The sequence below is a fragment of the Orcinus orca genome, chromosome 13, assembly GCF_937001465.1.
Source record: "Orcinus orca chromosome 13, mOrcOrc1.1, whole genome shotgun sequence".
Classification (NCBI taxonomy): Eukaryota; Metazoa; Chordata; class Mammalia; order Artiodactyla; family Delphinidae; genus Orcinus; species Orcinus orca.
In genome coordinates, this window is record NC_064571.1 from 35,630,501 (window position 1) to 35,645,792 (window position 15,292).

Here is a 15,292-nt window from a genome sequence, read left to right on the forward strand (position 1 = left end):
ACAAATTGTGTTGCCAATCAGGTTTTCGTTATCTTGTATAAACCGTGAAAATTGGAATCATGTGAGCAGAAGGTTAGATTAATTCTCCATTCTCATTATAAGCACAGGTGTAGCACAAACACCATGTGAAATAACCAATTAAAATGAAAAGAAAAATCTGCTTTTTCATTAACTGCCTTCACTGCATGACCAATTAGAAAATTATTTAATATTACTATTCTGCATATATCAAAAGTAATTTTCATAGTAACTAACATAGGTAAGAGAGCAAAAATGGCTCTTTATCTAGGGTACTATTCCAAACCTGCATTCTCTTGGAGGGAACTCTGATAACTTTTTTTTAAGCCCTTTTAAAAACATAATATATTATGGATATTTATCTAAAAATAGGAAGAGTCTTTTTTAACAGATGAGAAGCCAAGGCTCCGAGAAATTAAGTGACGTATTTGAGGTCACATGTTACCCAGGAGATGTTAATAATTTGCTGAATGACACAGAGCTGGCAAACGGTAGCAAACATCCCCCCCCCCCCACCGACAATGTTCTGAACAGAGCATGGCCACTACTGTGCTACCCATCTAGAATATTCCAGACTAAATAGGTATCTAAACATGAGCTGGCTTTGAGCCAGTCACCACTGGCAACAACCCTACTGTTGAGTCCAAGAATAAGCATGACTGAACATTTCGTAGATTTGGGGATTTTGATGACTGTGCTACTTGTGTGTAAAAACAAAGCAAAGGCTACACGTAAGAAGACTCAGTAACTTGAGTTATCTATATTCCAAGCTTGCCTCCTTCACACTCATACGTTCACATTTCCAAAGACCAGTTCATGATAACCATCTCAGGTTTGAATCCATGACTGTTAAATCCATGGGATCGGAAAAATTACACGTCAGGTTTGAAAAGGGCTTTAACCATCACCTAGCTTGGTCATTGACATGAATCCCCTCTCTGATATCCCCACCAGGTAGATGGGTAACCTCTACTGGACTGTTGGGTTTTTTAAAAATTTATTTTATTCAAGTATAGTTGATTTACAATGTTGTGCTAATTTCTGCTGTAGAGCAAAGTGATTCAGTTATACACATATATACAGTCTTTTTCATATTCTTTTCCATTATGGCTTATCACAGGATATTGAATATAGTTCCCTGTGCTATACACTAGGACCTTGTTGTTTATCCATTCTATATATAATAGTTTGCATCTGCTAACCCCAACCTCCCGCTCCGTCCCTCTGCCACCTCCCCGCCCCCTTGGCCACCACCAGTCTGTTCTCTGTGTGCTGGACTCTCTCATACAGCCCTGGCCACCTCAGCAGAGAGCCCACTCCGTCTACGGACAAGGTAACCCTTAGAAGGCTCTGGCTTACCTGACCTAAAATCTTTTCACCAGGACAACTCCTTTGGGTAATTTAAAGAATTCTAATCTCACTTCTTCAGGATAGCTTTTCAAACATTTAAACTATAGCCACCATGCCGCATAGGCTTCTCCCTTCTTCGCCCTAGGTTAAACACCTGTGATTCTTAACGAGTTATTTCTCCAATGTGAGCTCTAGGATTTTGAGTCCTCTCATCCCTTGGGCCACTCTGCTCAAAATGGCGAGTCTGGCTGTGTACCTCTGCAGGTCTTCAGCGGACAACACTAAATGCAGTTACTCTAGGCCCGCTCTGGTCCCCGTGGAGAGAGCAAACACCTCACCAGAGCTTCTCAGTTAAGGGCCCACAGGTACTAGGTGCTATTTGCTTCTCTTTGGGTGGCAATGACCATTTGTTGTTATTGACAACACAGATGTAGGCCACCTATAGGATTCGTAGATGTAAAAGTGGGAATCCTTTCATTAAATAAAAATTTTAAAACCTTGAAAACCTAAGAACACCTATCACTTTATCCGAACTGCTTGACTACATTAGTAGGTATACATGGAAGTTCTTGCTTTTGCAAACTTTAATTAACAATATTTGTTTCAATATTACGGACATTATCAGTACATGTAGGACATAGTAAACTCTCAGAATGTTACTGAATTATATTATTCCTATACTTATATGAAACATATTATTATCTAGGGTCATAGTGGACATCTTTATCTGAAGATAACTGAGTAAACAGCAAAATACTTTATTTTTAAAAACAACATCACCTTTTCAATCCTAAAACCATCCTAACATTTGATTCTCTTTGGTGTATTTTATGATTTTCCTTGACCATCTTAATGTATGCTCTTTGGAATCAGCTATATACAGCAAGACCATGTATTTAGATGGCTTGGGGTGAATTCAGATACAAAAACATTTTCCTTCTGGGCAAAGTAATAAAATGACATTCTTGCTCCTCCCACTAGAAGTCAAACAGAGGTCAGTTCCCGCAACCCTGTATCTGTTTAAATAAACTGGTCCAGCTGTTTGTTTCTAAAATGCCCTTTGACCTTGTGTCTCATCCTCCCCGCTTCTGTGACAGAATGTTTTACTTTCCATTGTAGAAGATTCTAAATTATCAAGAATCTTCTAAACACTGAACCAAAAAAGACCTTTGGATTGTATGTAAACTTACATGAACATATTCCCTTCTTATAACACTGTCATTTCAAGAAGCATCAGTAAAATAGTTATTTTAAACTCATATGTATGAATACATAAATATATATTAGAGCTTGAACATAAGAAGAAACAGTGTTTTTTAAGAGAAATAAAAAAGAGAATGACAAAATTCCAGTTTCAAAGTACAATAAAAAATACATTCTCCAATATCCATAAAATAGTTTAAGATGAAATATACCCATGAAATACACACAATCTTTGGAATTTTCCATATTGACAAGGTCTTTTTAAAAAGCCTGTGCATTTAAAAATGTAAGAGAAAACTTTTACAATTTTACAATTGATGTCCAAACATTATAGCCCTTAAAACTCAGATGTATAATGTCAGGAATACGTGACAACAGGACAGTTTTTCTTACTCATTAAAATAGTTTCACACCTTGGTTTAATAGAATGTAGCTCAAATTTGCCATAGACTGGGCATTTTAAAAGGTAATCCTTTTAGTTAAGTATCCTTTAAGGTTGAGAAACATACTGTTTGCATTTCCATATTTCATTCCAAACATCAAGGTATATGTTTTTAAAAATCCCATTTTGCTTTGAAAACACAATCTTCTTTTGTGAAGTACTTTTTAAGAACTGGACACCCTGTAGGTGGTAGAAAACTGAATTAGAGAAAGAATTCTTAAATTTCCTTTACTCATAGAATCATGGATTAGAATTTCTTCCTGTGACCAAACTGTCTCCTTTCTCAAAACAAGTTTTACAAAGGAAAGGAAGATAATGGATGGGCTTTAGAGCTTTATTCCATGTCAAAATAAACAGAGATGTATTTCTTTTTACCTAATTATTTGTTTAGGACTCAAGTCCCTTAATAAAGGGGGAGTGGGAGGTTGAAAGGGGAGCAAAACCTTCAAATATCTGAGACATGGCATCATCTAAAAACTGAATTTTATCATTTGCATTTTTAAAATAGGAATCAGACAAGGAGAATAGGAGATGAATCTTGAGTTATGCTAAAAAGAAATACAGGAAATTTTGCTCTATTCTTTCTTGTCTTTGCCCCTAGATGTTTATTTATTATTAGATTTTTTTTTTTTTTCTCATTCTGCTAATTCCACCTATCTCCTTTTATTCTCGGTCTAGATCTGGTAGAACAGCTTTCTAAAGTTGACCTTTGTCCTTTAGTTTATCCTCCACTCCCTGCCCTGGTTCCCTCCCACGAAACTGGATTGTTAAATTTAGTTTTCTCTTTGTGAGAACCAGGAGGGGTGGCCAGATCATAGTGGGCATCCATTAGGACCAAACACCAGGTATATCTGCCCAGTTCCACAGGCAACTTTCCCATGTGGCTTTGCCCTTGGTCTTCCTTGTATGGTTCTCCATAATACTGACCAAAGGAAGGAAAAACTACTTGCTCACTTTCAGAAATGGAATTTTCACCTTTACTCAATTCTACTTCTCTGTGTTTACCACTTACTTAGTCACTGATGATTCAGGGGAGTCCATATTTTGTTACTTTAACATGCCACAGCCAACTCATGGAACCACATCCAATCAAATAAAAATAAAATTCTGACAAAATGCTGTTGTTGCTAAACAATGACATGACTCTCAGTCTTTCCCATAGTGCTTCTTGCCAACTAGGCATAAGTGACCAGCCAGCAGGATGGTAGGTACCCATTTAAGTATGTAGAAATGCCATTTTACAATATGTACCCTCCTTTGCCTAAGAAGCTAAAATTATTAACTATTAAGAAAAGAGTTCATTAAATAACAGGATATGGTAGTAAAAATGCTTTATAAACCTATACTATCCATTAAAGAAAGTATTAATTATAGTCATCTTGATTACTATTTAGGTATATTTAAGAATAATTACATATAGACTTTAATAATAATAAAAATTAATACCATGCATTCTTAAGTATCAATATTAGTACTGGTGATTTCTGCATGCACTATTCTTTATTCAGTTAAACATGAACAACATGCAACTATAATACTTAATTGCTATATAATTCATTTTATTTATATTCATTGCTATAAATATTTTTATAGAATTAAGCCTTGTGAAATATCTTCAAATATAAAATTTCACATTGGAAAGTAGTTGCTGGATTCCAGAGTTTTGCTCTTTCTTTTTCCATGAATTTTCTTGATGTAGCATTTCTTTCAGCTTTATCGCAGTCACTTAAAGAAAATTATATATCCAACATTTTTTTTTAAGTCAGCATTTTCTAATATAAGTTTAAGGCCTGTTTTATAAACAAACGTTTCAGGGAACGAGTTCTAGCTGTCTCCCACATAACACTCTCTTCTTTTAAACAAGAAATCGACTTCAAAATCTTTTGTTGGAATTCTCTATTTTAGATTTACATTTACTTATTGGATTTAATGATCTGTAACTGGCAGACTTCAGGGTCCAAGCCTTCTTCTACGCTCCCTTTCTCTGTGAAGTAAAATTTCATGAAACATGATTTTAAGACGCTCAAGAAAGTTGATTCAATCTCAAGTCAAACCTAATGAAATCATGTTTTTGGCGCTGTCTTCTAGTTTCTCAACCTCCTCCAGGATCTGACAGTTTCAGGACTGCAATACATCATCTGTGTGTCTGAGGCCGGGGGAGGTGACTGAACAGGAGGGGAGAAGGGAAGCATGTGTTTTACTCTCCATCCACTCTAGAAACATAATATTGGAATTTTGCTCAAATCACAAGAAGCCCATCAATCAGAGGTCTGAGAAGGTTCCCCTTCTCTAGAAGTGATAGGTATATTTGGCAAACTACTCTAGAAAAAAATGAAGCTAAGACAGTTGAGGAAGTTAATTATATATAAAATTTCTTGCAAGCAACTAGTGAAAAAAGTCACTAATTAGTTGAGAAATATAATGCACAGTAAAAACAAAACCCAAGTTTCATTTTGGACTTTATATGTTGAAATAACTTGCAAACACTTCATCACTTGGTTATATATTACAGGAAGTTTTCCTTGAAAGCAAACTGGAAAATGACTTCTTTTTACTCTAAAAAAAAATAGAAGCTCAGCTTGCTAAATCCTTTAATCTGAACTGAATTCAAAGCAAGGGTGCCTCCCTTAGTGCAGAGTCTCTAATTCTTTTGCTACCTTCTACATCACTAAAGCCTTAGGCTCTAAACCCAGTAGAATGAATTGTAGGGCTGTCTCACTAGACCCAGCATAAGAAATACCCAGTAGTTATACGTATCTTAAGTATGCATATAAACATAGGTAACCAAATGGCATTTATAAAATATTTACTTAAATGGGACAATTTGTCAAATTTGATTTTGTATAACCTTGTAAATATTTTTAAAAATGTGGTTTACTTAAAGTATATGAAATTCAAGTGATTATTAGCACAATGGTTAAGCAATAGGATAATCTAGCAAAACCTCCTTTACTAATGAAAAGCTAAAATGGGAATAATAATATCTTCAAAGAATAAATGTGTCTCTGATTTAAGCTGAACCATTATTTCATATAAATTCTCATTTTCCCATATTCACAAAATTCAATAAAATTGCATCTAACTAAACATCCCTTAAACATTACAGAATAAGTATACAGTTATTTAAAACAAATCTTAATGTTCTGCCAATTTCCATTGTAAATAGGATGACCAGATAATTTATCATCTACACTGGGAAAATCTTGAGAGTAGAAATTAACATTATTAATAATTATGCTGGGCAACAGGGCATAAACCATGAATGTCCCATGCAATTGGGGTGTATGGGCTACCCTACTGATCAAATATGCACCTATTTTCCCAAACAGAATTTCCCCTCAATAATTGGAATTGACCAGCCCAGCATGCATACTGTGTTAGGTGACCAGCCTAGCATGCATACCGTGTTCTAGAATCTCAGCACCATCTTGGAGTAGCTCTTAGCTCTTTCCTTTCTCTAGAATCTCTCCTTTATTTGCCTTCACTAACTAGAAACTTCCAGGCCTGGAGTCTCTACTCGTGCCAAGGGAAGATATCTTAAAATTTAGCTCGATTTTTTCTTTTCACCTGGTCACAGATTAGGTTTGACCTGAATGGAGGCCTGTGTCTATTCCTCAGAATGGTCACTGTAACTTCTGTTTCAATTAGCAATGTTCGAAACCTAAGCTCTGTGTAATGTATATCAATATGTAACCTGTAGGCCCTTACATAAAAATGGAACCACTTAAACTAAAAGACAAAATCTCTCAATTGATGCATATGACAAAATCTTTCAAATGAGGACAATAAAACCAACAAAATGACCTCCTCTTGGAACCTGTCAAATCTTTGAAAAATGCTTACGGTCATCGAAGTCACATTGGGGAAAGTTTGGAGAATGTACATTTCACTTCTGAGTTGCCAGCCTTTTCTTTGAACACCATTGCTCATAATTATCACAGTCAAAACACAGGCCACAGGCAGGAAGAGTGAGAGCACTGTCTGGTGGGAAGAGCGTGAGAACTGAGTAGGAAAACTGCCACTTACTGGCTCTGAGATCATAGCAGTATTTAGGTGCTGGAATTGTGATGATCAAGTGAGTGGACGTTTTATGCAAAGTGCTTTGTAAACTGTAAAACCTAAGACAGAGGTTTGCTGGGGATAGTGTCCTTATGATTCTCAAAAATACCTAATGGTACAAAACCTTATATACAAATTCTTATGGCAGCAAAAGATGGAAACAACCCAAATGTCCGTCAACAAACAAACGAATAAAGAAAATGTGCTAGGGCTTCCCTAGTGGCGTAGTGGTTGAGAGTCCGCCTGCCGATGCAGGGGACACGGGTTCGTGCCCCGATCTGGGAAGATCCCACATGCCGTGGAGCGGCTGGACCCGTGAGTCATGGCTGCCGAGCCTGCGTGTCTGGAGCCTGTGCTCCGCAACGGGAGAGGCCACAACAGTGAGAGGCCCGTGTACCGTAAAAAAAAAAAAAAAAAAAAAAGAAAATGTGCTATACCCATAGAATGGAACATTATTCAGCCATCAAGTTTGACACATGCTACAACGTGAATGAAACTTGAAAACATAATGCTAAGTGAAGGAAACCAGTCACAAAAGACCACAGATTTTGTGATCACATTTATGTGACATGTCCAGAATAAACCAATCTATAGAGACCGAAAATAGATGTGTGGTAGAGTTGGGGATGGATGTATGGGGAGGATGCAGGGTTTCTTTTTGAGGTGGTGAAAATGTTCTCAAACTGACTGTGGGGATGGTTGCCCATATCTGTGAATATACTTAAAACCACTGAATTGTACAATTTAAATGAGTGATTTGCGTGGTATGTGAATTATATCTCAGTAAAGCCGTTAAAAATAAATACATAACGGTGGAATGCACAAGACACCAGACCAGGCCCTCCTTGCCTCTAATTAGGGGTGTAATATTGTAAGGCCCTGAGCCTCATCTGTTAAAGGATGCACACAATCTTATCCAGGACTTGGACTCTGTCATTCTATAGCATTGTTTCTAAAATTTTAATCCGTGCTCCTTTTGATAAACTTCAAAATCTCCTATCCCTTAGTTACTTGCTATTTCAAAAGAAATAGCACGACAAAAATCAAAAGTTAATTCCCAAGACGCTTTTTTATACTACATTCGCTCAGAATGATTCTGATCTGCCTTTTCTGGCCACTCTCTCCAGTCCCCATTTGGCCCTGAGGATGGGAATCCCTGCCATAACCCATTGCACTGTCCTTTCTGTAAACAGTCCTGCCAGGTAACTAGCCATGGGAGCTGAGACCTGACATCTTTGGACACATACAATTCTTTCCATTAGCTTTTCAACACCTCCTACACCCTACCCTTTCCAAGTACATATGAACTCTGACCCAAACTAGGGATCAAATAAAGTCAACTGTAGCAGATGTTCTAGTGATGCAGGCCAACAAAACCCTTCAACTAGACAACAACCCTCAAAACTACCAGTTTACACTCAAATCAGCATCCTACAGTAGAACATACTGGAAACTTAAAAGATATATATTTTTAATCATAGTGCGTTTAATTCCAACCGTCTGCAACATACTATTCTTTTTTTTTCATAAATTTATTTATTTTATTTATTTATTTTTGGCTGCGTTGGGTCTTCATTGCTGCATGTGGGCTTTCTCTAGTTGCAGTGAGCGGGGGCTACTCTTCATTGTGGTGTGCGGGCTTCTCACTGCGGTGGCTTCTCATGTTGAGGAGCATGGGCCCTAGCTGTGCAGGCTTCAGTAGTTGTGGCACGTGGGCTCAGTATTGTGGCTCGCGGGCTCTAGAGCGCAGGCTCAGTAGTTGTGGCACATGGGCTTAGTTGCTCCGTGGCAGGTGGGATCTTCCTGGACCAGGGCTCCAACCCATGTCTCCTGCACTGGCAGGCGGATTCTTAACCACTGTGCCACCAGGGAAGCCCCAATATACTATTCTTGAAAAATAGTGACCAAATCAGTAGTAAGCCAGATGTCTCCCATGACAGGAAATACGTTTTTGACCTAAGTTACATTTAGAATCCAAGACCAATAATTCCCACAGGCCTGAAAGAGTTAATGTATTTGCAAAAGGAAGTACTTTTTCCCTTCTTCAGTGATGGGATCTAATCTTGTGGCCCTTTAACCACATTGGTTAAGAGGGTAAAAGGAAAAAGGAGCTCTCAAGGGTGGGAAGAGATTAAGGTTTTTTGTTTATTTGTTATTGTTCAGGTGTCAAGAGCCCCATAGAGTTAATTATTTCCCATATTAATGGGTCAGGCTTAAAGGCCTCATAAGAATGGAGATAAAATAAGGAGGAGAATATCAAAGGCTATGAGGGCATGTAACGGGACAGCCCTGCATTTGCCAAACATCCATGTTGTTGGCGGTTTTTTTGGTTTGTTTTTTGCTCCTTCATTTTATTTTATTTTTTAAAACATCTTTATTGGAGTATAATTGCTTTACAATGGTGTGTTAGTTTCTGCTGTATAACAAAGTGAATCAGCTATACATATACATATATCCCCATATCCCCTCCCTCTTGCGTCTCCCTCCCACCCTCCCTATCCCACCCCTCTAGGTGGTCACAAAGCACCGAGCTGATCTCCCTGTGCTATGCGGCTGCTTCCCACTAGCTATCTATTTTACATTTGGTAGTGTATATATGTCCATGTGTTGGCGTGTTTTTGTTGTTATTTTTTTAAATGCTCTCTTTCCCCTTAAAAATTAACAAAAGAAACACAACAAAAACCTGATAATCTACACAAAGTTCCAGGCATTCACACATTGGAGCCACGCAGATCCAAGACATTTGCCCTCAGAAACACTCCCTCCCCACGCACCCCTGGCTCCTCTCCATTTTTGAGAAACTTGTCTTATTCAACAAGGAGGCAACATTTGCCCCACTTTTTACTATTTCAGGCTGCCTCTTTAATCACTCAGAAATGCTGTTTGTTTTAAGTAGGTGCAGCCTGAAGCCAGAGGGTGATGTAAGTGCGAGGGGAGAGGGGGGTCTCTGTGGGCACAGCTCCTGTGCCCCAGTGCTCAATGGTTAATCACCCAACACCAGCCCGAGCAACTGTTGACACAAAATAGGTGGAGATCAGGTCTGTGCAAGCAGAAAATACCAGAAAGGCAAACTATATGTAAACACACTTAAGACAGATTTGACAAGAATAGACCTCAACCTGACTTGCTAGGAAACTCCTCTAGCCGAAAACCTCAATGTTCTTCTCCGCTGAGGCTGTTTCCCCTGACAAAGTTTCCTTTGAGAAGAAAAAGAGTAACATTTTCAAAACTAAAATGAGTTTACAGAAGTCAGCGGAGACATGTGTCCCCTTGATGCACATAGTGTGAGTTTCGAATGTGCTCCTACATGCAGAAGTTATGTAATATAATACAGTTCTTGCAGGTACCCCTGGAGCACAGCCAAACGAGAGAGAAGAGAGAGAGAGAGAGAGAGAGAGAGAGAGAGAGAGAGAGAGAGAGAGAAGGAGGGAGGGAGAGGGAGGGAGAGAGGAAAAAACCAGCATGTGCAAACAACCAGAATTCAAAAAGCTATTTCTCCTGACCTATAAAACTCATGCAAAGGAGCAAATGGATAATGCTTAAACAGTCTTTTAATCTTATCTAACTGACACCTGACAACCCATTACTTATAGATTGTTAACGCACCAGCTAAAAAGTTTGTCATGTACAAAATTACTAGAGAAAAAGATTGAACGCCTGAGGAAAAAACAAATTTTGCTGTACAATAACTTCAGAAATTCCGAGCCTATTATCTGTCATGCCCTTCACAGACTCAGAGTGCACCGCTAAAAACAACTGATTTATCTTTATTATGAATCCGAAAGTGACAGCACACATGTTTTTCAGGTCTTGCGATAATGTTTTATTTCATCTAGCTTTTATTTTACAGGGCTTTGATTTGCTTATTTAAGATGAAGAAAAGTAACAACTTTGTAATGAAATGTCCGGTTTGTCTCTTTATCAAAGGCCCTGTTGTGTGTGGGTTTTTTTCACCCCCCCCTCCCCGGCTTCTAATGTAAAATGGGGATCATAATCAGCTTCAGAACATTCACCTTGCTTCAGTTCACGTTTTTACACCGTCTAGAATATCAGGGCTAGAAGAGGCTTATTACGCTGCCACCAGTTCCTCAGCCCTCCCCTTCCATTTAAGGCAGAGGAAACTGTTGCCCATGGAGACAAAGTGAGTTGATCAAGGACACACATCTACTTGGTGAGGAGTGGGGACGACAGATGATATGTTTGGACTCCAAACATTCTTTCCCCTGCGTATTCCCTCCCCTCACTCGCACTGTGTAAATTGTGTGCTGTCGTGAGGCTCACAGGGGAATCTGTTCCTCAGCCACCTGTGGATGCCGGGGCTTTCCCCCCTCGATTGGGGTGCCTCTCAGCCCCTCACTTCCCACACTCTCCTCAAGGGAGTCAGCTCCTGCTCTGCCGGCTGGGTGACACCCGGGGAGTTCTTTCCATTTCTCTGATCAGACACTGAAAACAACAAATCTGCTTAATTAGGACTTGCACCAAGTCCTGCTGACCTCCACACCATGTTCAAAGTCAAGCACGAAGCCACTGGTTTTACTGCCTTGAAAGGGATATTCAGGAACACTGGGCTCATGATGGAATCAGTCTCCCAACTCACTCATCTCTGCACCTCACTGGAACCCCAACCTGGTCCTGAAAGTATCTTCAGGTTGTAACAACTCTCAGCTTCAGACCTCACACTCTTGTCCTCAAAAGCTCAGAGACTGTCTTTGAATGTTGGCTGGAGGAGAAACAGCAGTTACACAAAACAGTATCTGGACTTTCTAATCCATCTTCCTCCAACCCACCCCTTCCTGTTTCTCTTCTCACCTAGACTCAGGGTCCCCTGGTGGAAGGGGCAGGGTTTTTCCATCTGGCACAGTGGTCCAACACCTACCCTTCCGTGAGGACTTTCCATGTTTCCCAGTATTACCCATGTGGATTGAACACAGTGGGGGGAAAAACCTCTGAGTAAACTTAGCAAGTAGAACTTACAACAAAGTGTATTTCACAGCCTGCAGAGTCATTTTCAAAGGCGATTGTTTGCTGGGAATTTTTAAAAAATCTGCAGACAAAAGCAGCGTCTCCTTTGAATTCCTAAGACTCTCTGACATGACAATACCTGAAGTTTTCAAAATTCACAGCTCTTTTCCCTGCAAGCTATTTGCTCAGCTTCCCTAAATAATACCCGGCGTGCCTGGTGCCTTGCCAGCTCTGTCTCAGGCAATATGCAAGCTAAACACTTTTTGACTGATTTCAATATTTTCTCATGAGCAACTAGACAGTATTTTATCTAGTGAATATTACTGACTGCTCTAATCTAAGCCCAGAGTAAGGGCCTGTAAAGGTAATATTATTAGAGTTGACACTCAAGGTAAAAAGCATAGCAATTAACTGTGGCCTGGAGAAAAACAACCCATTCTGAAAGGTGCTGGAGAGCTGTTCTATTTATATTTCTCCTTCTCTTCCTTCTTTTAAAAATACTGCACCTGTTACTCCATTGATCAGCTAGGAAGTCTACCTTAAATGTAGGTTACACTTAAATTCTCAAGGGAAGAAGTTAAACCACCTGCTTAATAAAATTACCTCTTGTGTGTGAAGTGGTTCCATCCCTAGGTGATTCCTAGGCAAGGAAAATCACTATACACCCTGCACTTTCATTCTGTAGTTGAATAGGAAACAAATGACCCAGGACTCCTTGCTTGGTGCACTGTTTTTTCTTTTTACATCTGTTTTCCTTGCTTTTGTGTCATGCCTCTGTTTAGTTTTATTGACAAAACAATCTGTGCCTAATGTTTAAACAACATCTGTAAAATGTATTATTAAATTATGTTGGAAGAAAAAGCAGAGCCATTCTATGAAACCCCATGACCCCCTATTGATTTTTAGATCTCAGAAGTTGAAAGGATAATTTGTGAATGTTTTAACATTTACATCTACACAGGTACCTATATTTATAGAATCTTTGATTACTTATAAAAGTATTTGCTACATTGTTACCATAACTCAGAAAGAAACTTGACCTTTTACAGTTGAATCTGTTTATTATAACAAGGGTGATCTTTTTTTTTTTTTTAAATAAGTTTACATTTTTACCTGCCAGGGGTAGAAATCTCCAAGGATGACATACTTTTTCCCCCCACTGGTAATAAATGGGAAGTGATGGCTGAATGCTTTGCAGTTTTGAAGGCAATAAATGAAGAAACTAGGAAAATCCGGTATATGTACTAAATCTGAGAACTTTAAGAGCTACGATGGTTCTGGAAGGTGTCACTGCGGAGGTTCGGATGCACCCTGGAATTTTATGCACCCTATTGATGGGGAGTGGCTTTTCTGTCTACATACATACTGTATTTCACATAAACTATGTATTTTGCACCTAAGACCCATGGCCTTCTCAGAGAGGGTAAAGAAGTAATCATGGAACATTAGGTCTTAATGGGAAAGTGTGTGGATGAGAAGGGGTAAACCAAGAAACTAACATTTATTCAGTACACCCTAGGCTAGACCTCTGCTGGGGCAGAATGTGTCTGAGGCAGCCAGCAAGAAAGATACAATGCAGGCACAAGGTTTCATCACATGGAATTCCCAAGTCTGCAACATGGCTGTGAAAACATATAAGGGAGTTTTATTTGACCATTCTACACTCATATTTTCAATATAAAAGAATAAAGTTGGTGTATTCGGGACAGAAAAGAACCCAGTATTGACTTTGTGTGTGTGTGAGTGCGCTCTTTCTTCAAAGTTCTACCTACATATGAAAAGACCCACCTAACCATCTATCTTAAAATTTAAGAAGTTTCCACTTAAATGACATTCAACACGTTAGTAATATTTTTGCACTGATATAACAGAAGTATTTATCACAACCACCACAACAATGAAAACACAAAAAGACAAAAGCACCAAATGCTATTATTTATCACTTTTGGCCCAAATCATAATTGGGAGTGAGGGAAGAAAGGAAGAAGAATACATACATTTATGACACATATTGTATTTCAAAAATTATTATGCTTTAAGTCACAGTCTACCATGGCATGCTAGACTGAAATATTTAGGCAATTAGTTATGGAGGTTGATTTTTAAAAACATGCAGTTACCTCAAATACTTGGATAATTTAGGTAAAATATTTTTACCCAAATTATTTGCCTAATTGCCTCAATTCTCAAAAAATGTGCTGGCATAGACTTGTCCTACGGTGTCTAATCTAATAAATGTCACATTCCCTCCCAGAACCCAATTCCTACAAGTACTAATACCAACCATTTTAAGAATACTCCTCTGTTTCTACTGACAAGTAGACCAAGTATGAGTTAGAGCAGTTATTTCTTTTAATCCAAGTTTTCTCTTAATTAATCAAATCTGTCTTGTTGTTTTACATTTAAATTCTCCCTGTGATCCCCTCTCCCCGCCAAATCCCATCTGCTTTGTCCTTAGTCAGCCAAGGCAAGTAGTATATATTACTTACGTCAATTAAAGACGCATAAAATTAGTTCAGCGCTGGAATGAAAGAATGTTACAACGCACCAAACTTTTCTCATCTCATTTTTCTGTCAAAACCTAACTTCAAGCTGCATCGGCCAGGGTTTCTATGACAAGCTAACAACTGACATGAGTTTATATTTTTCACTTTCATATTGTGTATTTCAATACATTATGTTACTGCCAGTAATTATGAGTGATCTACACCCAACCCGCCCTTCAGCATTTATTAAATCTCTTCAACAGTGACTCATAGTTCATACAGAATGTACATGTGTGTTAACAAGTCTTTAAAAATCCAAAAAGGAAGAAACACATTTTAAATGTTGTGTCTAAATGAAGTGAAGGGGAAATGCTAAAATACTCATGAAGTGTTTTTGTTGCTGTTGTTGTTGTTTTAATTATTATTTCCAGAATGAAGTAACTTGCGCTCGATGCTCAATACAGGAAAAATATTTACAGGCTGTCAAAAAGACTCTGTGTAATGTTTTTATTACAATAAAGAAAAATGAAAACCACTTGGTAGTTGTGCTTTTTATCTCCAAGTCTGCCATCTTTAAGATTTGCTCACATCTTGGGTTTCAATACAGTACCGTCTGGGTTTCCCCATTTTTCCAACATATTTCCAACTCAAAGCCCGAAGAAAAAGAAATCTATTATCAGCTCCTTAAAAGGTGAAGGTCTGGATGAAAATTAATATACCGCTAAGAACTCAAATCAAATGTGGGAATGTCATTATTCACCGAACTTAAGAG

General features: G+C 38.4%; 1 protein-coding gene across 7 annotated transcripts in view; it reads right to left on the minus strand.

Moving 5' to 3' along the window:
• The window catches only part of MEIS1 (Meis homeobox 1), a 137,320-nt gene that overhangs the window by 6,630 nt on the left and 115,398 nt on the right, over positions 1–15,292 (minus strand). The window contains exon 10 of one of the 7 annotated variants that reach the window (XM_033400395.2): positions 13,238–13,656. The exons of the other annotated variants lie outside the window; for them this stretch is intronic. Within the exon in view, the coding sequence (XP_033256286.1) occupies positions 13,536–13,656 (121 nt within the window). The 3' untranslated portion in view covers positions 13,238–13,535. Of the gene's footprint in view, positions 1–13,237; positions 13,657–15,292 lie in introns of those variants that run through there. 7 annotated transcript variants of the gene reach the window in all.